The sequence below is a fragment of the Ascaphus truei genome, chromosome 3 (assembly GCF_040206685.1).
Source record: "Ascaphus truei isolate aAscTru1 chromosome 3, aAscTru1.hap1, whole genome shotgun sequence".
Lineage (NCBI taxonomy): Eukaryota > Metazoa > Chordata > Amphibia > Anura > Ascaphidae > Ascaphus > Ascaphus truei.
This window is the reverse complement of record NC_134485.1, coordinates 256,418,877-256,446,349: the sequence shown is the minus strand read 5'-3', so window position 1 is coordinate 256,446,349 and position 27,473 is coordinate 256,418,877. Positions and strand designations below refer to the sequence as shown.

At 45.2% G+C, this 27,473-nt stretch overlaps 1 protein-coding gene across 2 annotated transcripts in view; it reads left to right on the top strand.

Annotated features, from left to right (window-relative positions):
* ARHGEF7 (Rho guanine nucleotide exchange factor 7) overlaps positions 1–27,473 on the top strand; it is a 184,315-nt gene that overhangs the window by 16,842 nt on the left and 140,000 nt on the right. For both annotated transcript variants that reach the window (XM_075590690.1, XM_075590691.1), the window contains exon 2: positions 11,078–11,161. In XM_075590690.1, the coding sequence (XP_075446805.1) occupies positions 11,078–11,161 (84 nt within the window). The remainder of the gene's footprint in view (positions 1–11,077; positions 11,162–27,473) is intronic.

The following is a 27,473-nucleotide window of genomic DNA, read 5'->3' as shown; positions in this document are numbered from 1 at the left end:
CAGGGCGCCGCCCCCAGATCCAGGCACCGCCCACCTGCAGAGGAAGGGATTTCCCCTCTGTCCTTCCTACATCTCAGGGCGCCGCCCCCAGATCCAGGCCCCGCCCACCTGCAGAGGAAGGGATTTCCCTTCCTTCCTACTGCATCTCCCGCAATTTGCTGCCGACAGGGGGAGGGGGGGGGAAGGGGAGGAGAGTGAGCCCCCCAAGAGTGCGGGCCGGGGCTATAGCGACGCCCCTGATTAGGAGTAAAATTTGTATAATTAAAAGTGCAGACAGGGGAGGTAAAGTGCATCTGGAGTTCGTAGTAGAGGCATAGAAAGATATTTTAAGAGGTAGATTATCAGATGGGCTTTGAATGTGGTAAGCGAATGTGCTTGCCAATATTGAGTGGAAGAGTGTTCCATAGGTAGGGAGCGATTAGTGAAAAAGGTTTAAGACAGGAGAGGGCTGTAGATGTAAAAGGGGAAAAGATGCGACAACCTTGGGTAGAGTGTAAGAGACGAGTAGGTGTGTAACGAAAGATCAGAGTTGAGATATATGGAGGTGTAGACAACTGTAGAGTCTTAAAGGTAAGGAGGAGAATCTTCTAGTTTATATGGAAAATCAACAGGGAGAGTTCAGGAGGTCAGAAGCAGATACATGCCTAGAAGAGCAGGAGATGACTTGGGAAGCAGCGTTTTGAATAGACTGTAATGGTGAGAGATGTGAGACAAGGAGGCCAGATAAAATAATGTCACAGTAATCAATACAGGAGAGAACAAGGGCATGCATTAGTGTTTTAGTGGTAGTGGAACATAGATAAGATTTAGTAACAGGGTTTATATGTGGGGAGAAGGAAATGGAGACGTTGATTGTAACCCCTAGGTAGCGTGCTTGCGAGAGTGGGTGTATAGTAGCGTTACTGACTGTAATGGAGAAGGGAACAATGGGACCTGGTTTGGAGGGAATGAGAAGTTCTGTCTTAGCCAGGTTAAGCTTGAGGTGATGAAGGGCCATCCAGGCAGAGATCGCTGATAGGCACTCTGTAATTATCCCTAGGACACTTGAGATGCTGATACGAGCGTTGTCATTATTTGTGTAATATATGGATCTGAGAGAGTTGGCTACTACTGCAAATGATGGTTACAGTAAAAGCTGTCTCCGACTGTTCTCAAGAACACAGATCCAATTGATAATTGTATTTATTGCAAAAATGTTGTCACTGCTTAGAGTCAATTACTATTTCAGGAATAGCATTACTTGATTTTTTTTTTTTGCTTTCAAAATCTTCCATTTGTTCCGATATCTATCAGATATTTCTAATTTTAAGTGCTGGTACCTATTTTTTAAATACAATACTATTAGCATTAGTACCTCTTTTAGTTGAGATATTAATATCATGTACTGTAGCTTACAGGGTATGATATTTGGACTCACTTATTTTTCTTGAGTAATGTATCATGGTTAGAGCAGCTAAGGGCTGAGTAAATAAAGGCACCAGGAACAATCGAAAACATCCCCAAAAAGCCCAAATCCAAAGCATAAAAATAAACATGGTTTCTAGGTCACAGTTCAGTATTTTTTTCAGAGTGTAGAAATAACATTGCTAATTTTTAGACAAAGACGAGTCGTAGTTACACATTTTTGTTACCATCATTTAAATCTTCAGCTATTTTCCCTGCCAGCAGGCCATAGAGAGTACCCATAGTCTACATAATTTTATTTAGGGCCTTTCTAACACAGAAAGTCAAAAGGAGAGAGGTAGAATTGTAATCACAAGTCTCAACACAGCCCAAGGTTCTTTGAAAGTGCAGGGGATTAGATTTCCATTCAGCAGAGAAAGATATTTAATGCTTGCCTCTCTGTGTAACATTTTTGGAATTTGCACTGCTAATGTCATTAATCAAAGTACATTTAGGATTAAACGAGTTACTCTTGAAGACTGAAACCCGGGACACAATTCTAAAACTGGTGCATTTTCCTTTGACAAACAAAGAAGACGGTATTCTAGTAAATAATATAGTAGTAGTCGTCCACAGCATAAACTAGTCAAAAGATCACAGGCCATATTTACTAAGCAGTCTCCTGCCACAAGACACCTTACGACCTATTCAAGTGAATGGGCTGCAAGGTATCTTACGGCAGAAGACTACTTAGTATATATTGGCCGATGTGCCTGAAAACGACCTTGCAGCAATCACTAGGCATTGTAAAAGCCTTACTATTCCTCAGTTGCGCTATATCTTTATCCTTTTTGTACTGTAATATGTCCCCATCTCTAGGGCAACTTAAGGCGTGGGCCATATATGACCAAAATGAACAACAGTCAGTAGTATTTAAATTATTGAAACCAAGTGATTCGATTTTTTAAGGTTTGAAAGTTCTTTTAAATTTGCGGGCCCATTTAAGACCAGTGAGAAATTGTTTTGCTACTAGGTTAGATCTAGATTATTTTTGTTTAAAGTAGGTGTGTGTAGAACACTAAAAATGGGCAATCCCAGCCCCCAAATCGTCACACTACACCCCAATTATGCTGCCATAATGGAAGGATTCCTTTAAGGGCTTAACCTAAAGGGATTGCCGGTCCCCTTCCCTTTTACTAGAAAAATATACAAATTAAACAAAAACCCAGTTTAACAAAACATGTCTGAAAATGAGGGTAAGCTCTTGTGACGAAGTGGCCTGTCGGCGAGGTCAGAGAAGAGTTCACACATGCATTTCTGAGTAAACCATAATATTTGAGTGGTTTTATTATCCTCAAAACAACTAAAACATTGGGACTACTGCCCCTTTAAGGCAAAACACAAATCATAAAACAAACACCTACTCCACGTTAGGAGACTAAATAAGCATTACTCCGGCCCTTTCTATCTGACTGGCTGGGTAGGCCAGTTCCCAGTCCAAAACATATAAAGACAATAGCAAGGAACAATATATAAAGTCTTATCTGACTGTGTTCTGGTCCAGCGTCTCCTATTTCTCCAGATGCAGGCTTTGAAGTCCTGCTGCCTCCAGAAAGTCTTTTGCCCTGTCCATGCAGGCTTCTCTGCTGTGTGGGGCTTTGAGTTCCCCACTGTTCCCAGGCAAAACCCTCTGGTGAACAAGCCGGGTTCCCGACGGGCGGGACTTCTGTTGTCTGTGTTCCTCTAACAGACTCCAACAGGGACACCGAAAAGCAGCTACTTCCTGCTTTTTATTCCCTGCTCAAACAGGAGTTTCACACATCACATGCATGAAACCCGACACCAGTGCAGTCTCCTGATGCTTGCAAAGGGAGTTAAACCCCCCCCACAGAGTGTATCCCCGCGCACTCTGCCATTTAAACGTCCCCCCGTCTCGGGAAACAGCTCAGCCTCATGGGGGAGTCTTTTCGACTCCTTTTCTTTTTTCTTGAATTCCAATTGAAGAGGCTTTCAACCTTCCCTTCAATCTTTTCTGTGTCCTCCTCCTGGCTGGATTTATGGGCTTGGTTCTCCTTGGTGAGACGTCTTTTCCCAAGCACCTTTTTACTCCAACCAGTCGCTTTGTTTTTTTCCTTTGGGGCAATTACCGTGCGTTCTAGGCTTGCAGGACGGTATTTCGCCACCTCCTCTTCCATGTCACTCAATATGCTTGACACAGGAGCAGCAGATTCTATTCTATTTCCATCGAACGTCCTATCTTTTCAGCTTGATCAGATAAGGATTCTTCTGGTTTTGATTCTTCACTCATACCTTTTGTTTGTTGCCTTGCACAGGCGGTTCAAACTTTGCAATCTCGTTTTACAGTTGAGCGGTGTCCCCAGCTCTCCCTGTACCATTGTCTTCATGGGCATTAGTCTCTGTGGGATACAGACACTTGGGCAGGGCCAATATCTTCTCCTGTAGTGAAGACACCTGTACTTTACTGGTCCGCAGAGCCTCACTCTGTTTTAATTCTGTAATCTCATTATCTTTGACCTGAAATGGCTTCAGAGCTTGTTCCATTTTATTTTTGAAAAAAATCAGCTTGATCCTGCAATTTTCCTTAGAGCTTCCACCTCTTTTTTGTGCTTGCTCTGAGTTTGCATCAATGCCTCCTTCGTCATATTTTGCAGCTATGCCGATTTCGTCGCTAGGGTCGCAGCAGCTTCAGTTTTCCACACACCTTTCTCCTGGGCGTACTGACTTTTGAGGATGGAGGAGCCTCTCTGCTCCGCCAGCTCCAGCTCTAGTTTCTGGACCTCCTCGTGCTCCCTCTCATACAGAGTTACCTGGCTTCTAAGCCTCCTCCAGCAATGCTCTGGTTATGCTCAGTGTGGCCTTCAGCTACTCATGCTGCTCTGCGGGGACAAACTGGGTACTCAGACGCTCCTGTAGCATTTGCTGCTTCTCCTCAGCAACCGTCTGTTTCTCTTTGGCCTCCTGCAGATTCGCACACAGACCTTGCAGCTGGCTCTGCAGCTTGTGTTCTGCTTGTGTGCGCTGCTCCAAGGAGACACGTTCTCCTTGCAGTACTCTTTCTGTATTCTGCAGTGCTTGCTGCACTTCTAGCTTTTCCAGGGCCAATTGTGTCTTCACTTTTTCTACTTGGTGAAATTTTTTATTTCCTTCACTTACCTGGTCAGTCAACTCTGAAACCTTCTCTTGTAGGTTTTTCTTCTCCTCGTACAGTCAATATAGTTTACCTGACCTCTTCAAGGGCGTAATCATATAAATTCAGCGCTGCGGTGAGACAGCGAATCTCCTTCTGAGAGACTTCCAACTCCACCTTTGCCCCTTCATCCCTGGTGGCAGCAGCTGCATTTGACCGCTCATGGTTAGTCCTCATGTCCTGGAACTCGCTCTGCAAGTGATGCTTTGTCTTCTCCAAAGATATACACTTTGTGATCGCTGCGGACAGACCCATTTGTAGCTCAGTCTTAGCTTCTTGCTCTTTAACAAATTGTTCATGGAGGAGATCATAGTCATGTTTGGCACTTCGCAATGCATTTTTATCCTGACTCAAGGAATTGTCAACCTTTTCTCATCTTTTTCCTTTGACGTCTCCTTTTGAATCCAATCCTTCATCACTGGATATTCCGCCATTTCAAGGAGGATTCCACCAGTCCCAATAGGCTGCAGAACATCTTTGCTCTCTTAAGGTCCAGCCACAGCATTTCAATCGGGTTGAGGTCTGGACTTTGACTGGGCCATTGCAACACCTTGATTCTTTTCTTTTTCAGCCATTCTGTTGTAGATTTGCTGGTGTGCTTGGGATCATTGTCCTGTTGCATGACCCAATTTTAGCCAAGCTTTAGCTGTTGGACAGATGGTCTCACATTTGACTCTAGAATACTTTGGTATACAGAGGAGTTCATGGTGGACTCAATCACTGCAAGGTTCCCAGGTCATGTGGCTGCAAAACAAGCCCAAATCATCACCCCTCCACCACCGTGCTTGACAGTTGGTATGAGGTGTTTGTGCTGATATGCTGTGTTTGGTTTTCGCTAAACGTGGCACTGTGCATTATGGCCAAACATCTCCACTTTGGTCTCGTCTGTCCAACGGACATTGTTTCAGAAGCCTTGTGGTTTGTTTAGATGCAACTTTGCAAACCTAAGCCGTGCTGCCATGTTCTTTTTAGAGAGAATAGGCTTTCTCCTGGCAACTCTTCCAAACAAACCATACTTGTTCAGTCTTTTTCTAATTTTACTGTCATGAACTTTAACATTTAACATGCTAACTGAGGCCTGTAGAGTCTGAGATGTAACTCTTGTTTTTTTTGCAATTTCTCTGAGCATGGTCTGACCTTGGGATGAATTTGCTGGGACGTCCACTCCTGGGAAGATTGGCAACTGTCTTGAATGTTTTCCACTTCTGAATAATCTTTCTTACTGTAGAATTATGGACTTTAAATTGTTTGGAAATGGCCTTATAACCCTTCCCAGATTGATGGGAAGCAACAATTGCTTCTCTAAGATCATTGCTGATGTCTTTCCTCCTTGGCATTGTGTTAACACACACCTGAATGCTCCATACCAGTAAACTGCTAAACCTTCGGCTTTTATAGAGGTGGTCACACTTGCTGATTATCAATTAATCAAGGGCATTTGATTAGCAGCACCTGTCTGCTACTTAGCATCTTAATTCCTATGGAAGAAGTAAGGGTGTACTTAGCTTTTCACACATAGCTTCTCCATTTTGGCTTTATTTTTGTTAAATAAATCATGACACGGTGTAATATGTCATGTGTTGTTGTTCATCTGAGGTTGTATTTACCTAATTTTAAGACCTGCTAAGGAACAGATGATTGTTATTATGTCCTGATATGTAAAACCATAGAATTCAAAGAGGGTGTACTTTCTTTTTCACACAACTGTATATTCACATCAATGGAGCATAGCGAAACTCAATAGTGGTACAAGAAAAAAGTAGTACCATTAAAATCTAAAATGTATAAGAATCAGGCTAAATTGATCAGTATAAAATTGACAGTTTATAAAATAAAAAGGGGTGTAAAACAGAAAACCTATACAGACATACCCCGCATTAACGTACGCAATGGGACCGGAGCATGTATGTAAAGCGAAAATGTACTTAAAGTGAAGCACTACCTTTTTCACACTTTACGATGCATGTGCTGTACTGCAATCGTCATATACATGCATAACTGATATAAATAACGCATTTGTAACAGGCTCTATAGTGTCAACGCTTGCGCACAGCTTCGGTACAGGTATGGAGCCAGTATCGCTGTTCAGGACATGCTGACAGGCGCATGCGTGAGCTGCCGTTTGCCTATTGGGCGATATGTACTTACTCGCGAGTGTACTTAAATTGAGTGTCCTTAAACCGGGGTATGCCTGTACATTACCGGCAAACGTTTTGTCATAGGTCCTTAAGAGAAAATGTAAGATCCATGCTCAGACTGCATCTCTAAGCAGATCTGATCTTCGAGTTTCAGATACACCAATAATAAACAATCTTTGATCTGTGAGAAAGAAACCAGATGTCTGACAAGACTGGTGGATGTGGCCCATTCCCCATTTGTCACCCGCACCTCTGTGAGACCTTTACAACAAGCTGAAAATAATTTCAATTCGAATTTAAAGCGGCCGTCCTGCTTTCCTTTAATTTTGTTATAGGATTGAAACAGGGGGTCTCCGGAGCTGAACTTTGTTCATTTTAGCTCTGGCGACCCCCTGCTTCAATCCGAGGGGGTGGTTTTTGGGGGGGGGGGGGGGGTGGAGGAGCTTCTGCAGAGTATAAAATAGCTTAAGCAGAGTATAAAATATTCTATAACTCTCCCCATGATCACCAGATATTATTATTACCAGAGAGTTCTAGAATATTGAATACTCACTGCCTAGAGCATAGGTGAGCGCAAACTGGGGGGTGCAATATGAAAGGGGGGTGGCGGTTACAGAGGCCTCTGTAAATTCATTTACCATGTCTCGCGTCCAGCGTCTCCATGGTGACAGGCATTAAAATGACGCAGCGGGGTCATGTGACGTGATGTCATTTGACGCCTGTGACCATGGAGACGCGGCAGTCATTTCACGTGACGTCACATGACCGCGCTGCGTCATTTGACGCCGCATTCGAGGTAAGGGGGGGAGGGCACGAGCCAGGGGCAGAGCAGGCACAGCCGATGAAGTTTGCGCACCCCTGGTAGAGTGAGGTGTTTTGATGAAATGCAGCGTGTGATAACTGATCAGTTACACTTTCATATATAGATTATAGAATTAATAAAAGAATGGAACATTCTCAAGATTGTAGGGGTGTTTCCCAAGTATAGATTTCAGCATTAAATCATTTTATTTATCAGCTCCCATTTTGATCCAAACAAGATAGAAAAAAAAATAAATGCAGTCTCTTTTCAGCTCTCTTGATCTCTTATTTAGAAAGCACATTTTGTGGTGTAAAATCAAATGGAGATAACCGTTCCTTATTGCAAAAAAAAATGGAGATGTTCATAAATAAAAGTAGCATCCTTCTGGATTCCTAAATAAAAAAAAAAAGTAGGTACTTTGAACCCTGTAGTACCATGGCACTGCAAATACATACAGTAGGTGGGATCAGCGGGTGAAATGTTTAAGGTACAGTCTTAGGCCGCGTGTATAGTGCCCGCGACGGCGACAGCGATGCGTGACGTCACCCGTCGCCGCTAGCGAAAGTTGTATTTCGCTTTGCGGCGGCGTCGCGGGCGACCAGGCCATTGATTGGTTCAGGGGCTGTCACATGAGGCGACATTCCCGGCTTCAAAAAAATCACGTCGCCACGTCGCTTTGTTACTATAAGTGCACGCGGCGGCGGCGACAATGCATTTGTTTTCGGGCGACGTCGCCATCGCCGGCACTATAAGCGCGGCCTTAGGCTGAGCCCATGCTCCCTGCTGGCGTGCTGAGGCGCAGGGAAAGCGGGTGCTTTCCCTGGCCTTGCGGTTGCTTACCGCACGCGCTGTTAGCGGGCCGTCAGGGGGCGGCGCGTCACTGGCCGGGGGCGGGCCAGTGACGTCATGGAGCTGGTTCGCCCTCATTGGGCGAACCGCTCACGTGACCGGCCTGTCGCGCCGGCAAGCGGGGGAATTTTAAGTTCCCCTAAGACCTGCGCTTCCGCAAGCGCGCGGAAGCGCAGGTGAGCCCCTACTAAAGCCGCTCTAATTGCGGCTGTAGGGGCTCAGTGCTGAGCGGGAGCGCGCGTCATCACGCTTCCGCCAGCAAGCGGTTAACATGGCCGAGGCCTTAGGCAGGGGGGCCATGGTGCCTTCGTGGTGTGTGAAGCGCATGCTCTCCCTGGCCATGGTGGACGGGCCGCGGGGGGCGTGCCCAGGGGCATCACGGAGCTGGTTCGCCCTCATTGGGCGAACCGCTCACGTGACCGGCCTGTCGCGCCAAGAAATCAGTTTCAACTGATTTCTTGGGCAACACACACCCCCTGCCGCTTCCGTACGCCGCATGGACACAATCACTGCGTTAAGGCAGTCTGATCGCTCAGCGCATGTTCTGCAGCACCATGGCCCCAGCCAATGTAGCAGGGCAAATTTGTTTTTTAAAACAGGAATGTTTCAGTGTATTAAAGTAACTTTTACTTTATGTTGTGAATAAAGAATTATGCTTTGAATTTCTCCAGGAACAATGAATTCAAGCACATCAGCTACTTCTGAACTTTATCTGTTGGGAATCGGAGGGAATTTTCCTTGGAGGGTCTTGTTCAGCGTTGTTATACCGGATGCAGAATAACAGCCTTAATAAGGGATAGGGGAGGGGGTGATAGAGCGGGGTGCTGCCTGGTAAATAGTGACTTTGTTATTCTAACAGGTAATGGTTTAACAATAATTAATTGAGCTGGGAGGACAAACAGTCTTCTCACCAAAACACAGTAGCTGACGATCGTAAAACCCTCGCAAAGCATTAGTTTAACATGAATCTGTTAAAAATAAGTACTTGTGCATTAAAAAATAAAAAAATTATATATATATGAACGGGTCGGTGAGCTACATGTAACCTATGAAACACACCACTGTCCTTAGTTCACCTCCACTCTGTATATAGCACTGCCCCTCTGGGATGGGACCAGGCTGTGCCCTGCCAACATCACATTTCCGGGTCCCCTTATTTATGTGGGAGAGATCCCCTATGATTGGGAACAGGAAATGTCATTTTACTGTGGGGGAAAAAAAAGAAACCCCATCTGCCAGGTGCCCTGATTACCCTCCCAGTGTCCCCTGCCTGCAGCCCAGGATGTGTGCAGCAGATCACTGTGCGGTGCCGCAGATCACTGTGCGGTGCCGCAGATCACTGTGCAGTGCATCGCCACTCCCTGTGGCAGCCCGGGAGTTACAGTGGGGGGTTTGTCTGATAGGAGCAGCTGCACATAGGGAAGTGCCGCCTTTCACCTGCTCTTGTTACCGCCCCACTAATGTGTTTATAGCATCGCTGCACGGGAAGGGTTAATGCCCCGGCATAGCACAGGATCCTGGTCAGGCAGGTACAAGCCCCCCCCTGGGGAGGGGGAGAGATCCTCCTCACACGTCATTTCCTGAGCAGAGATTTGCTTCCTGGTAGCAGTTTAAAAAAAAAAAAAGGGGAGAAAAGAGAAACTCAGATGAGCAGGGAAGAGAGAAAGGGAAATAAGAGGTGAGAGTGGTGGGGTGTGAAAGCAAAGTAACGCAGCGCCCTTTACTTGCACACTAATACATCCCACGTGCCAGAGAGGCACTGCCCGGGGATCCCTCCTCACACCCAGGGGGGTCTGCTGGCCAGTGCAGTGTTATTATCACAGTTATTATTTCATATGACAGTGCTGTTATTATTTAATATGGCAGTGCTATCATTACATATTACAGTTATTATTTAATATGGCAGTGCTATCATTATATATATTACAGTTATTATTACATATGGCAGTGCTATTATTATATATATTACAGTTATTATTACATATGGCAGTGCTATTATTATATATATTACAGTTATTATTACATATGGCAGTGCTATTATTATATATATTACAGTTATTATTACATATGGCAGTGCTATTATTATATATATTACAGTTATTATTACATATGGCAGTGCTATTATTATATATATTACAGTTATTATTACATATGGCAGTGCTATTATTATATATATTACAGTTATTATTACATATGGCAGTGCTATTATTATATATATTACAGTTATTATTTAATATGGCAGTGTTATTATTATATATATTACCGTTATTATTTAATATGGCAGTGTTATTATTTCTTATTACAGTTATTTAAGATGGCAGTGTTATTATTTCATATTAGTTTTTTAATATGGCAGTGTTATTATTTTTTATTACCGTTATTTATATTTAATATGGCAGTGTTTATGTCATATTACAGTTATTATTTAATATGGCAGTGTTTATGTCATATTACAGTTATTATTTAATATGGCAGTGCTATGACATATTACAGTTATTTAATATGGCAGTGTTATTATTTAACATTGCAGTGTTATGTGTCATTGCAGATCAGTGTCCTTATTTCACGTTGCAGTGATTTTGCAGTGTGATAAGTGCATGGATCAGCTGGGAAGTCACACTGGCTCCGGTTGTAATGTGCTTCCCCCCTGACACTCCATGGTGGATATGTGATGAGGTGTGTGTGCTTTCCTTGCAGGTGTACCCCGACCCGAGGAGTGAGGGAGAGTGCCTGGGAAACATCAGGGAGTTCCTGAGAGGCTGCAGCGCCTTCAGCCTGGAAGTGAGTCCCTACTGATCTTGTGACTGTGATGATATAATCTGCTGACTTCCTCTCCTCCTCCTAGGACCCCATGATTATCTTCGTCCAGTGAGATTCCCTATTCCATTTTTCTGCCAAAGATCTGATCTCCAGCCTGATATGACTAATTCCCCCTCATTTTCTGAGTGTGATCATGTCTTTCCCCTGTGCTTTTGTCTTTTCACGTTGTTGCTGCTGCTGCTCTACTGTTCACCTCTCTCTCTTTCTGTAATTAAGCTCTGCTTCCTACTGTCGCACATGGGCTATTGACAGATTCAATGTGGGATCCACATTTGCAGGAACATGCTCCCGCAGAACAAACACAGTTTGGATGGCGCACTGAGTCATAGGGGGGTTGTACAAGTAGGATTGATTATACAGTATCTGTTCTAGGTGGTATGTAGATATTTAGTTTAATGCAAATCTTTTCGAAGTGTTTTCTTCCCAGCATAATAGTTAGTTAATGCAGGGGTGCGCAAACTTCCTGCGCTGCGCCCCCCCCGCGGCGTCAAATCACGCCACGGGGTCATGTGACATCACGTGACCCACGGCGTAATTTGATACCGCGTCTCCATTGCAACGGGCGTTAAATGACGACGCGGGTCATGTGACGTCACGTCACATGGCCCCGCGGCGTTATTTGACGCCGCGTTGCCTTGGAGACGAGTGGACGAGATAGCCGGGTAAGTGAGCCGCGCTCCCCCCCCCAAAAAAAAAAGTCTCGCGCCCCCCAGTTTATGCACCACTGAGTTAATGCATTTACAGAGCTAAAATATAAATTATACCACATAGTTTTACCTCTGATACCAACTCGTTGTAGGACTTTTCTATGTTATATTTTGTAGTTACAGTAAGGATTATAAATCCCAAAATGAGTTCTGATGACCTGGACTGGATTATACCATCATTCATGTAACTATACTTTGAGAGTTACCTCTTGTGTTCAAGTACTGTATGTCCTGGACACAGAGTTATGATGAGAATACGCGATTACATTAAATGAACAGAGGTTATACACTCAATTTACAGACATTTCAGGACAGGTGGGCTGCACGTATAGTGTCCGGAGACAGTGACGTCACGCTGCGGTCGCTGGAAAAATCAAATTGACTTGACTTCCAGCGATCGCGACCAAGCGATCGCGCTTTCGCGTCGCTTCTACTATAAGTGCACGCGACAGCGGCAATACATTTTGTTTTGCAATGCCGCGTCGCCGGCACTATAAGCGCAGCCTTAGGCCTCGTCCATGGTAAGCGCTTGCTCGCGGAAGCGTGCTGACGTTCGCTCATGCTTGGCACTGAGCCCCTACAGCCGCAATTAGAGCGGCTTTAGTAGGGGCCCGCCTACGTTTCCGCAAGCACGCGGAAGCGTAGGTCTGAGCAGATTTTTAAATTCACGCGCTTGCCGGAGCGCAGGGCCGGTCACGTGAGCGGTTCGCCCAATGAGGGCGAACCAGCTCCGTGACGTCACTGGCCCGCCCCTGTCCCGCCCCCTGACGGCGCGCAGGGCAAGCAACCGCAAGGCCAGGGAAAGCACCCGCTTTCCCTGAGCCTCAGCACGCCTCAGCACGCCAGCGGGGAGCCTAACCGAGGCCTTAGAGATATGATTATGAGCGTATGTAACAGTTACAGACAAGGTTAAAATGAGAGACAGCTGAAGTCTTGAAATTACTTATACTGCTGGCGGCTTTGATAGTCCCTGGTAGGCTCTTACAGAATGAGGTGCACAGTAAGAGAGCGGCCAGATTCCTTGTTGAACCTTGAGACTGTGCACAGTCTTTGGGAGTCAGATCTCCGGTGATAAGAGCTGCATGTGCTAGGAGTGAGGAGATGGTTCAGATAAACTGGGAGCTTGGCCAGAAAGTATTTGAAGGCAAGACAGGAAAGATGAACTTTGTGCCTGAATTCAAGGGATAGCCAATCTAGTTCTTGGAGCATTTCGCAGTGATGTGTGGTGTAATTACAAACCGTTATACAGGCATACCCCGCATTAACGTACGCAATGGGACCGGAGCATGTATGTAAAGCGAAAATGTACTTAAAGTGAAGCACTACCTTCTTCCACTTATTGATGCATGTACTGTACTTCAATCGTCATATATGTGCATAACTGATGTAAATAACGCATGTGTAACAGGCTCTATAGTCTCCCTGCTTGCGCACAGCTTCGGTACAGGTAGGGAGCCGGTATTGCTGTTCAGGACGTGCTGACAGGCGCATGCGTGAGCTGCCGTTTTCCTATTGGGCGATGTGTACTTACTCGCGAGTGTACTTAAAGTGAGTGTCCTTAAACCGGGGTATGCCTGTATTGAGTTGTAGAGGGTGTCTCGTTTTGTAATTTGCTATGGTGAGTTTGGGATGCTGTACCATATACTGTGTCCCTATAGTTCTGATCTGTCGATCTGTCATTGGAAGCTTTAGAAATTTAACCTTAGGCTAAGGCCCCGGTCCCTCAGTCAGCGCGCCCGCACTGCAGACAGGCGGCGCGCTGACAGACACAGACCGCGATATGCGGTCTGTAGGGAGGGGGGGAGGGGTTTGAGTGGAGGGACCCGCTACTCCCCCCCCCCCCCTCACTCCTCGGGCTGCAGGAGGGGGCTGCTGGAAGGTAAGCAGCTCCCGCTCCCTCCCCCTACAAATGCCCTCCTCTCACACACTGACACTGACACACACACACACACACCACCCCCTACCTTGTGGAGGAAGCTGTCTGACAGCTCCCACTCCCGCCGCTGATAGGCTCCCCAGCGCACCACGTGACGCGTCACCGCTCGGGATCACAATTCTCTTGCATCCCCTGGCGGCTGACGCGTCACAGCACGTTGTGAGCCATGCAGCGAGGGGGGACTGGGACTGGCTAGGAAAGGATACCCCTGCTTGTGAGGAACGCACACGCGGCCGCGCGCACCGCCGGACGCAGCGGGACCAAAGCCTTAGTCCCAAATACCATCGATACAGTTTTGTCACTATTTAAAAACAGTTTGTTTTGGGAAATCCAGTATTTAAATCTTTAAAAATCAGATTGAAGTACGTGGCTAAGGTCAGTGAGGTTAGGGGTTGTGCGCATGTAAAATTGTGTCTTCCGCATACATGTGCATTGAAGCTGCCTTAGGCCTGTAATATAGTGGGCGCGCTTGCTCCACCGTGCGCGCGCACAGCAATTATAATTGGCTGTGGTTAGTCAGCCTTTCTATAATAGGGCCGTGTGCGCGCACGGCAGTGAGCGTGGAGCCGGGCGATCGGGGGGGAAGACACCGGAAATGTTTTCGCGTCGCTACCAATGTATGTAATTTGAGTGTGTATGTAAATATATTTATCAAAGTTGCACAATGTAATAAATAATTTATTCTTACAACGTCTTTAAAAAAAACAAAAAACCATTATATAATAAATTATTAACTTTCACAATAAAATACACACACACACACACACACACACACACACACACACACACACACACACACACACCACTTCAAACCTGTCGCTCACAGCAGCACGGACCCAAACACACAAAAAGTGTGCGTCACGTGCACGAGCGTTCGTACAGGCGCGCACACCATCTATAAAACAAGCCATACAATATGTAGATAGATCATTAATGAAGACTGAAAAGAGTAGAGGCCCAGAACAGAACCTTATGGGACCCCACAGGTGATATCCAAGGGGTTTAGAGTTAGAGCCCGAGATGCAAATTGGGATCTACCTGATGGATATGAGTAAAACGAATTTAAAGCACTCTCCCCTATTCCAGAGCACTGAAGTTTGTTTAACAAGATAACATGATCAACATACTGTATGCTATTTCTGTAGCTTTTAAGACCAATTAGATTACCTGTTGGGAGGAAAGATTTTCCTGGAATCATTAAGCGTCCTAGATTTATTATCTAAAACTGGGGAATTTCATTTATTTATTTATTTTAAACCTCGGCCTCTCTGAAAATTACCTGTTTCTAAACCCGGTGTGAACATGAGAATCAGATTACATCAGCCCATCCCACAACTACTCCTTTAAAATGTAGGGATTTATTCTAATGCTGAGTCCCCGGTGTCCGTGGCCGCGATGATGTGCGCGGCGCACCGAAGGAACAGCCCTCTGGGGCCGGCCCTAGCTGCAAGCACGCCCCGGCACAATGCGCGATGCGTGACCAATTCTGCAAAGACAAGAATTTTGTCTTTTCTAGTGGCGACGGAGCGCTGGCCATGTCACGGCGGTGGTTCAGCCAATGAGGGCAAACCAGCCGCGTGTTGTCACGGCTGTTCCCCCTGCAGCTCAAGCACAGACCGCAGGTCACGGCTTGCGTCCATGCACGTGCCACCAGGACGCCAGGCGCGCGTGCAGGAGCTGACACTGGGGCTGAAGCCTATGTCAGGCGACGTGGCCTATTGGGCCGTTTTCTGGCTGAAATTTCCCATTGACTTCAATGGAGAATTTCGGACGTAAACGGGCCGATGGTCCGCTGATATAGAATAATCCCCTTTGCTCACAATCGCCTTTTCTGCATTAGAGCCGATATTTGACCCATAGCGGTACTATGTAAGGCTGTGATTGTACCCAAAAACGCCCGTGGTGTCTCCCGTAGTGACACCACGCGGCGCAAAAACAAGTGTTATACGTACCTGAAAACTGCTTATACCAAATTCAACTGTCTCCCCGCTTGTTACTGCAAAGCGGGAGACAGTTCAGGAGATGGGCAAATTTGTTTTCAAGTAGCGACGGCCGCGTCACATAATGCAGCCGTCCAATCAAAGTGAAGTTCAGTGCACCAGTGTTTGTTTTGCTGAATCCTGTGCGGATTTGTGGAACAGGAAGTGTGGTAAAGGAAGTGATATCTGAGCATGTCTCCCCTGTAGTCGCTTGCTAAATCTCTTGTGCATGTGCACATGTAGGTCTGCAGCGTCGCACTTAGGCTGCGGTCCCAGTCAGCACTGTAGCACACGTGCCAACGGGGGGGGGGGGGGGGGGTTGGCGCGTGCACACCGCTGCACTGCAGTCCTGGGAGAGAGGGAGAGTTTACGACGGGAGGGGGCGTGGCGGGGGGGGGGTTGCAGGGGCGTGGCCATGACCTCACGCGGCTGGTTCGCCCTCATTTGCTGAACCGCCCGCAGAGGCGTGGCCACGCCTCAGTCGCAAACTCGGAGCTCAAATTCCCCTGTCTCAGTGAAAACCTGTCGCTCGCCGCTGGGGAAATGTGCGCGACAGGGTAGTAACTGGGACCAGACTGACTGGGGGGGCGGAGCTTGAACGCGCTGTAGAAGGTACTGGGGCAGTGGTGCAGGAGAGCGCTGCTGCACTGACGCTCTTGGTATAATCACAGCCTTAGGCTACGTCCATGGTGTGGGAGATCGCGCGGAGGCGTCCGTATGGGGCGCGATCAGATTGCCTTAAGGCATTGATCGCGCCAGAGGAGGCAGGAGGTGCCGCGCGTTGCGCAAGAAATCAGTTGAAACTCATTTCTTGGCGCGACACGCAGGTTACGTGAGTGGTTTGCCCAATGAGGGCGAACCAGCTCCGTGACGCGCCTAGGAACGCCCCCCACGGCCCGTCCACCATGGACAGAGAAAGCACCCGCTCCACGCGGGTGACTTCATAGCCTCCGTGCGGGCGAAGGCACCATGGCCCTCTCCTTAGACAGCTTGCAGCACTGCTTAGTATAAATGGTCCTTCCTTTATGGCCCAGCCACATGATTGTGCCATATGTTGTCTTGTGTAATAGCACCTTTTAGTAGATACGTCCTTTTTTACCCTACCAGCCCATATTAACCTGTTTGTGATTTGATCACTAATTTCTGTTAATTATTACAGCAGGAAATCAGAGCGCAGAAAATGAACTCCATGTACAGTATCTGGCTGGAGTATGGCGTGAATTGTATGAAAGTACTTTGTGTGGAGCATTAGGGGAACACGTGTTTACTTGAGGCGGGTATTGCTTTACATAGCAACACTTCTTTCAATAAGAACAACCCTTTTGTTTTAAAGGATTCAGAAATTCTTTGGTTTCTATGTAATACATTAAACAACTAACCTGCATTTTCCTGAATATCTGTTCCCTCGCTCTAAGTAAGTTTGGTTTGCTGAGCTATCTTTCCCGATTCAGTAAGTGTTTGTTAATCACAAATGGGGTAGTTGTTGCTAAATTCAGCCATTTTGTTTTCAGTTAATGTGAGACTTAGTATATTTCTTATAGATATAGATTCTTATAGATTAATAATGAGGTTTGTGTTTCAGATTTATCTGCAGGCCAAGCAGAGTTTGTATAGTGTATTTATATGCCTATCTTTGACAAAGTTTTGTTGTATTTGTATAATAAATTCACACAGCATGAATAAGTATAATAAAGCCATACGATTCTAAAGTATAATTGTCTTGATTACAAATAACATCCATGATTTTCATGTTGTTCTTGAAGATTTTTAATAGGTGGTGTCTTTATGTTCTTGATGTATGTGCTTGGCTTGTGCTGTTTAAATGTTCAGCTTTTTCTATAGTTTTTAAATGATTAGTAATTATAAGTTTCCTCCTTGAGGAACGAAAGATTGATCACCTGGTTTGTGGTGATAACCTCAGGTGTTTTGGGGCAGCTCCTTTGATGTGAGGTTACTACTACACTAGCGACCCAGGGTTCATTCTCTTTGATAAATCGCCAGTGATGGCATGAAACGCGCTACAGGTTTTTTTTACCTTCTTGTATTCGTGTTCATTCTCTTTGATAAATCGCCAGTGATGGCATGAAACGCGCTACAGGTTTTTTTTACCTTCTTGTATTCGTGTTTTTTTTGTCTGTGAAATAGCTTTTATCGTTTGACTACAGCCCTTTACATTTTCAACTGCTATGCTCCGCTATCGTTCTTTTTTTTCTTTTAAAAAGAATGTCCGCTAATTTTCTTGCTTCGCCCACACCTATTGTGCTACTGTCGGTGAAGTAACTCCCACTGTCACCTCTGGGGATGCTAATGACGTCTCGCCACTTACCAATTCCGGGGAAACCGAGCTTCCAACCCCTGCTTGGGAGGTTGCAACACTCCAGGCTGCAGCTACCCATGGCAGCGTAGCACCTTCCGCAGCAATAGGAGGCGCTGACAACACCCCTAAACCACTTGAAAGGGCCCTTCCCTGAACACCTAAAACTTCTAACATTCCATTCACGATGGCAGCCATATTTACTACACCAGAGACACCCGCAGACCCACTCTCAGACAGCCAGCTCCCTTGCTGACTTGTGGCCGAGCCTGCGTGCCCTGACCTCTGCTGCCCTTCCCTCTCGTGAATGGACTAACCCTGAACCATCAGCAGCTGTTGGCACGGGCACCTCCTGATCTCCCCCTCAGGGAAGATCTACCCAGGGACTGAAGCTCCCTGCATACCACCTAGCTCGCCCAAGGGGGGAGGAGGGGCTCCTTTTAGTAAAGCTAGGGGGAGAATTAAGCCAATGCTCTCTTACCACAAGCTGGTCGCTTCCCGGCACCAGTCACTTGCTAGTGGACCAACGATACATAGACGGATCCTGGGCCTCCAAGGCACCCCTTAGGAGGTGTGACCGCCTCGGCTGTACCTCAACCAGCCGCGCTGGCAGCCATGTCGCTCTCCTGCGCGTTCGGGCACCTTTCATTGCCTCTCGTGGGGCCTCAGACTCACTACCATCAGCGACTTCACCCCCTGCCAGCAAATCTGCAAGCTGCTGCAGCCACCCGGCTTTGTGAGTGGGCTGCCTCCTGCAGCCGATCTAATAATGCTTGGACAGACCCCATCACCAACAAAGATAACCTTCTCTGCCCACTCTCCAACAAACATTTGAGGGCAAAAAAACACTTTCCACCAGGGAGCAGCTAACTGCGTGTTCTGTAACTTCTGTACAGAGGAACTCGTGCCTGATTCAAAACTTCACCAAGCCCCCTCCCCCTCCACCCACGCTGCCAACCGATGCTCTGGGAGGAGAGGGGAAGTCGGATGCGGCCAGGTAAGACCTTAGGAGGCATCCCCAGCGGTCATGAGCCCCTTCACCTAAGGGGCTCAGAGCTTCTTTTCTTACATTTTTGTATATTGTGAAGATTTTACTACCAATTAAACTAAATACAGGCATACCCCGCATTAACGTACGCAATGGGACCGGAGCATGTATGTAAAGCGAAAATGTACTTGAAGTGAAGCACTACCTGCTTCCCACTTATCGATGCATGTACTGTACTGCAATCGTCATATACGTGCATAACTGATGTAAATAACGCATTTGTAACAGGCTCTATAGTCTCCCCGCTTGCGCACAGCTTCGGTACAGGTAGGGAGCCGGTATTGCTGTTCAGGACGTGCTGACAGGCGCATGCGCGAGCTGACGTTTGCCTATTGGGTGATATGTCCTTACTCGCGAGTGTACTTAAAGTGAGTGTCCTTAAACTAGGGTACACCTGTAGTTATTCTGTTTGTTTTATTTTAAAACAGAATGTATTGACCTGTGGCTTTATTGGTATTGCGAGTGTTTCATCTTCTTGCGGGATGTGGGTTTGGCAGAATCCTCCGTTTGACATCTATATTTTCCAACATCAGTTCCTTCTCACTTAAAGCTGCAGTTCAGTCTTTTTTTTTTTTTTTTACATTTATTTTTTTACTTCAATAGTTTCATGTGTGCAATCTCTAATTACCTAAAGAACAGTATAGCTGCAGCTCAATTCGTTTTCCGTGTATTGATAGGTCGATATTTGGTGACATATTAAAAGCTGGCATTTGTTTATAATCTGCTTGACTGGCAGTGGAAGCTCATGAATATTCATGAGCACTCCTGCACTGACATGTGCTAGAGGGAGGGCAGGGCTGACAAAGGGGTGTGCCAGGGCTTGTGACAGGACATGAAGGGGCAGTGCCTTAGCAAATGGCTGTTAAAATAGAATACAAGAAAATTGGTCTTTCAAAGTTGTTTTTTTAAAAACAGAAAATGCTAAAAGTATTTTTTCTTACTGCAGAACTGATTTATTAAAAAAAACAAACATGCAGGATATTGACTGAACTGCAGCTTTAAATCTACAGGCTTTGGGTAAGAAATAAGCCTCACAAGATCATATTGAAAGTAAAGGATCATAATTTCTGACCACATAGTATCCAAATCTTTCTCATATGCCGGAGTCGGGGGCATGCTTTTGGTATAATGAATGAATACACATTATATTTCTTGGATATTTCTCAAACCTGGTCTGACTCGGAGTCAGAATACATTTAGGAAGCACCGATTTTAAATCCTCCTACAGAAATGCAGGGTTTCTGCTTGATATACCTTTCGGGTACCGTCGTAGCTATCACTGTATTTTATTCCTAACGTTTCACTTTTTGCGGCATATTCTTTGTCATAGCACCCTCTGCCCTGCGCATATTCCCAGGCACTGGTTAGCACTGTAGTATGCATTGAATTGTGTTGTGATACATGTGGGACTGCAACTGAGTTTGCCACATGTCCCCTGGTCAAAGTATAAGATTCTGCCTGGTATGCTTTAATCCAGGCAGGGAAGATCTTGAAACCTGAACCATCTGCGACTTAATTTTCAATATAGGGGAGGACTCTGCTGGATTTGGCTTTCATGCTTGTGTGGACACCAGTCAGCACGGCAGCAATCCCCTTGAGGCCTTTTGGAAAAGCTACTTGCAGCTAAAATGATTTTGCTGTTCCATGTATGTAGGAAAGGACTCCAGGACTTGGAACCCACCTGCTTTTTTATTACATAACATGTAATTACCATTTTAATTATGCAAGCTAAATTTGGGACGTTATTATGTGACCTAAAGGTATATTTTGAGAAAGCAGTTTATCATTCTGCGACTTTCACTTTTATCTAGATATGAGCTTCCCCCCCCTTGTGCAAAACATTGAATGCTGTTTTGAACCATAATGTGTTTTTCTGCTGGTCAATCAGCTGGAGCTGACTGAAAAATGAAAATGCTTTTTAGGATGTGATATGTTGTTGGCGCAATTATGTATATGGAATTTTTACCAGCATTGAATACTCGGCTATATCGGCTTCCTAACCAACTCAGTATTTTGTCCTGCTGACAGCTAATAAGGACTTATTGCAATCCTTGGCTTTGATCATACAGATCGTGTGTAACCATTGGTTGTAGTGGCCTCGCTAATTAATTGTAAGAAAAGAGGCGCTGGCCAAAAATCTATTTTACATTCAATACATATTTTTAGATTTCGGGATCCTAAAATCCACGACGGTGAAGCGAGGGGACTTTTGATTGACACATTGAAGTAACTTAAAGGAATAAATGAGTTATAGGAGGGAAGCACCTTCTTCCTTTTTTATAGAGAAGAAAGATCCGCGGCAGCGGGTCATGTTTGCGTTTTGTAGGGTGGTAAACTTGTGGTGTGGGCGCTTTGCTGTAAGAGTTGTTGATACACTGAATCACTGAATGAAGTGATTAGGGAAAATATTTCCCCCTCAAGTCAGGAGAGGAACTTTACTTTCAAGCTAAGAAGCGAGTAAAAAAGGGCCTTCTACCTAAGTGATAGAAAAAATATAATTAACAAGTCAAATAGTTTTCCCTAAAGTCAGGAGGGACTTTCTTTTCAAGGTAATGATTGAAAAAGCCCAAATGCACTTAATTTAACTTGAGTTTCTACCAGTTATTTGCTCCTGCGATTATGGCCTCTCCAGGGCAGGTTTTCCTTTATCACTACGCTGACTTTGGTGTCTTCGTACAGTATATCCATGTGTTTTACGGTATATACTGTTTGTCTGTGAGGCACTGCCTACATGTTTGGCAATCCAGTGTTAGTAATGCATGAGTATCACACACCAACTTCTCTCTGTTCCCTCTGGCACTTTAGGGAGTGACCAAATCTGTCAAGTTTCCAAGTGCAGGTTCTCCATATGCCATCGAGGCTTTATGCACCCACATAATGGTATGTAAGCACTGCAACTCCTTTTCTAAGAAGATTTAAGAAAGCAGAGGCAGGCTTTTCTTTGACTTCCCTGATAAAGGGGGAGGAGGGGGGGAAGACACAATAGCTGGGAGAGCTGCTAGTACTGACCGATAAGCAGATGCTCCGTGGGAGTGAGGAGCTTTTGCAATGCAGGTTGTGGCAACCTCCTGTGAACGTGAGAAGCGGCCTCCGCTTTGCTCTGTGAATAAGTCCTGTTTCTTGTGTTTAGCAGGAGCTAGTTTCTTGGCAAATGTTCTTTTGCCAGATTAATAGGAAATCTTTGATTTCATGTACACACAGTGGCGGATTTACAAAACTGCCACCTGTAGGTACTTACCTGGTGCCACGTTCCTCCTTCAGCGTCAAATGACGACGCAACTTCACACTGCGTTGCCTTTGTAACGTGACGTTGTGGCATCATTTGACGCTAAAGAAGGAGGGCGGCACGAAGGAGAATGTAAGAATATTGCAGAGGCCCCACGCTCTCCCCCTGCAATCAGTGAAGAAGAGAGCGGGGCCTCTGTATATGGGGAAAAAAAACAAAAAATGAAATTTGCCGCCCTAGTCCCGGGTTTAATGGGAAATCCGCCACTGGGTACCCAAGTAATTCTGTTTTTGTGGCTCCGATTGTTTATCTGCCTAGATTTGGATGAGTAGTAGCAGTATTTTATTCATATGTACAAGTAGCATTGAAATACGATCTGTAGATCTAACAAAGATCAATATCAGAGGCCTGTCCTTAAAGCCAACGTTATAACCTGCACGTACTAAGGGATGATACGTATAATTCTGTGCACACATCAAGTCGAGGGGCTAACTGCAACATTTTGGTTTTGTTTAATGTATTTGGTTTCCTACGAGTAAGAGTGAATAGTGAATGTAACCCGTTATTTAAACCCACATTAACAATCCTTTTTATGCCCGAATGCTGTGCAGCCTCTCAAATGTGTTCTCCAGTATCTTTCACCATCAATGCCAAAACAAGAAGAACGTGATGCAAACCATGGCAAGGCACCGTTAAAATATTCAGGGTCCGTGAACCACTGAAGAATTTTGGAGCAATGCATTTGTTGATGGTCAGGAGCCAGAGCATTGCATTTTGCCATAGAGATTATACATGTGGGGGGGCAGCAGCAGCGTTGCAAAATATTGATACAATACATTGCAGGCCTTTGCCAGTAATTGCCACTGTTCTATATGTGCTCTAGTTCCGAAAATCATCCAGCAATGTGGCCTCATACTTCTTTTGAAACGTGAAGTGTTCTGAAATATACGCATTGTGCACGTTGAAAAACATTTTGTTTAATACTTTTTACGCACTGATAGACAATGTATTTCTCCTACTGCTTTCCAAGAGGATGAAAATGTTTAAAAAAACATTGCTATATAAAGCAGCATTTGAGGTGGGAAGCGGTGGTTCTTCGTAGCTGAACCCCCATTTATTTCTTCTCCGGGGACCCCTTGCTTTCCGAGATGCATATGATGGCGGATGTAGCGGTCGGTTGTTCATGGAGTTTTAAATCCTGTCCCGCAAGAGGAAGCCACGACCTATAACAGCGGTGCGCAAACTGGGGGGCGGGAGATTCTTCTGGGGGGGGGTGAGGGGGGCGGTTGCAGACAGAGGCCCCACGCTCTTTCCCCAGGCATTCAATGCCGGGGTATCGCGTGAGGCCCCTGCAACACTCCACTTACCTTGTGTCAGCCGGCTGTGTGACGCGTCACCATGGCAACGTGGGTCACGTCACATGACCCCGCGGTGTCAATTGACGCATCATTAGACGCGAGGGGGGGGCATGACCGAGGAGGGAGCATGTGCGTGGGGAGTTTGCGCACCGCTGACCTATAACACTATTGGCTCCCATGCGCAGGAGATTAAAGCCTCCATACAGATCACATCTGGGCATGCTAAAGGCAGCACCTACGGAGGTAAATATCTCCCCTTGCTGATCCTTATCTTGCTTGTTATATTCATGTAATCTAATGGTTGTTGTGGAATTCTCTTAAATGTTCTTTAGAATATCATTGTACTCGTCCTCAACACTTTGCCTTCTTTGCATTTAGAATCGCTGAGGGGTAGACAGAATCAAATGTATTTTTTTTTTTTTTTTTTAAATCTACGAATCCTAAAATGAGTTATAGAATGTATTCGTTACTTGAGGTATCACTTCTTGTATGACTTTAATATGGTCCATTGTGTTGTATACACTGCAAAATCCTGCTTGTTCTGTAGTCTGGGCTAAGTCCAGGGTCAGTTGCAGCCAATTAGTCTGTAAAAATCTGTGATTGGAAGTAGACTGATTAGTCTGTAGTTATTGAGGTCTTTGCCTCCCTTCTTGTGGATAAGGGGAAAAGTGCCATTGCCCCTTTGATCTGCAATTTTCCCGTTCTTGAAATGGCATATAAAGAGTGTTTTGCAAGGATTTTCTCCATTTCTTCCACAGCTTCTTTCAAGATATCTGTTGTAATTACATCTTCCCCGGGCTCCTTCCCAATCCTCATGGATTTTATTGCTTTTGCCATTTTTTCTGGAAGGATAAATGGTTCATCATTGGTGGTTTCTGCTCACTCTTCATCTGCTGGATTATACCCTGTGTTGTGTTCTTGTACAATTTCATGTAAAAGTCCTAAACTCTCTTTATAATAAGTGCGGTCTTTTGTTGTTGTTGTTGTTCCATCGTCTCGTTTGAGTGCAATGGTTTGCATTTCCCAATTATAAGATGCTGCTTCATCTTCTTTATGCTTTTTGTTATCTTTGATTAGACCACATCAGTTACCTTTTCTTACATCTTCGCTATACATTTGCAGATAGTCTTGCACAGCTCTGCATATTCAATTCTTGCGTCTTGGGATTGCTTTATTTCACATTTGCTTCCTGTTTTTTGTTAGCGAATCCTTTAGTTTTCTGTGCTTTCAACTGCAATCTTCATAAAATCTACAGAATTAATTGTTAGTGTCCCTATACATTTTGAGCCCACTTAAGCGAATTTTCAGTTAGAGTTGAATTTCTCTGCTGTTATTCTTGAGGTTATTGATGTTGATTTTTGTATTTTTAATCCGTTTTCTTCTTTCCATTCAGATGTATTTTGCAATGGTCATCACTTTGTGTCCAACCAGTTAAGGACTGTGCAGTCTTCAATCACGTGTTTGTTTTTTGAGCTAGGATATAGTACATTTAATTCTTGATTTCATTGGGTCTATTCCTTGTCCATTTTCTATTTGGATTCTTCTTGAAGAATGCATTCATGATGTAGAATTTTTTATGTTCTGTAGATTTTTTTTACATTCTGTCAATCTGTCCCCATGTTCATTCCTGTTGCTATAATCATACTTGCCAATTGATGCTTAATCTTTCTGCTGAGCACCAATCTTTGCATTGAAATCTCCCAGAACAATCTTGAGGTGACCATTTCCTTTGTTAAATTGGTTTATTGTGTGGTAGAAGTCTTCCACTTCATTGTCTGCGTGACTTGATGTTAGAGCCTATACTTGGATTATTTGAAGCCTGTATCTTTTGTCAACTGAATGAATCTGGCGGCTCTTTCCGATGAACTTTCAAACTCCACTATGTTTCTTTCTCCGGTTTAATGGTGTTGTCCACTCCACTGATTCTTCCATTCTCTGTACCTCTGTAATATAATAGGTGTCCACTTTTGAGCTCAATGAGGCCTTCATCTTTTCTTCTTACTTCACTAAGGCAAACAATATCCCATTTAATCTTTTTAAGTGTGTCTTCCAGTTCTTGCAGTGCTAGTGCTGCTTCACAGGAGAGAGTCCGGCAGTTGTGGGCAGTCAGATTTAGGTTTGAATGACATTTTTTGTTTAATCTCTGGGGATTCTTCGCACCCTCTACCTTCATGTCTTCTAATTTGACACTGTCGAGCCCAGGGACGTTCCAGCCGCTGGAAAATGAGGGCCACTGCCTTTTGGTGTGTTCCATGTTTGGGGGTTGAGTCCTTACTTGCCATGTTGCCAAGTACCTTTCCTACTTTAGCTGGGTATATTTTTCAAGCTTTCATATAATGGTTAAACCTGCCAGCACAAGTGCTACTATACATCTTCCTGTACACCTGATGCCATCTTCCCACCGATTTTAAGGCTGTGAGATATGGATTAGAGAGACGTGTGTGTGTGTGTGTGTGTGTATATTTTAGACTAATATGACTGCTATATTATCTTGTGCTTTAGTATTGGATTGTCATTTGTGAATAGGGAAATAATATTACTTGCTGTTAGTCAGGAATAACATAGGATGTTGGACTAGTTTATTTTCCTTGAATTCTTCCACCTGCAATTACCTTTTGGTGATACAGCTAAACCCCGTTATAACGCGCCTCGTTATACCGCGATTCGGTTATAACGCGGTTTTCCCGTGGCTCCCGTTTTTAAAAAAAAAAAAAAAAAAAAAAAAAAAAAAATTTTTTAAAAAAAATTTTTTTTTACATTTTTTTTTTTGCACACTGCACACACTCACTGCACACACACTGCTCATTGCTCACACTGCCACACTGCACACACACTGCACACTGCACACACACTGCTCATTGCTCACACTGACACACTGCACACACTCACTGCACACACACTGCTCATTGCTCACTGCCACACTGCACACACACTGCACACTGCACACACACTGCTCATTGCTCACACTGACACACTGCACACACACTGACCACACTCACGCACACTCACACACACTTACGCACACTCACGCACACTTACAGACACTCACACACACTCACACACACACACACACACACACTTAGACACTCACACACACTCACACACACTTACACACACTTACACACACTTAGACACTCACAGACACTCACACACACTCACACACACTCACACACACTCACACACACTTACACACACTTACACACTCACACACACTCACACACACTCACACACACTTACACACACTTAGACACTCACAGACACTCACACACACTCACACACACTCACACACACTCACACACACTTACACACTCACAGACACTCACACACACTCACACACACTTACACACACTTAGACACTCACAGACACTCACAGACACTCACAGACACTCACACACACTCACACACACTCACACACACTCACACACACTTACACACTCACAGACACTCACACACACTCACACACACTCACACACACTTACACACACTTACACACACACTCAGACACTTACACACACTCACAGACACTTACCCACACTCACACACCCATATACACACACACACTTTCTCTCCCATATATACATACACACACACTCTCTCACTCTACACAGACGGGCCGCGACCAGCACCACCACCCGCTCCCCCCCCCTCCTCCCGCGCAGGCAGCGGGAGCACCGGGGACAGCGGTGGGGAGAAGAAACCCCCCGC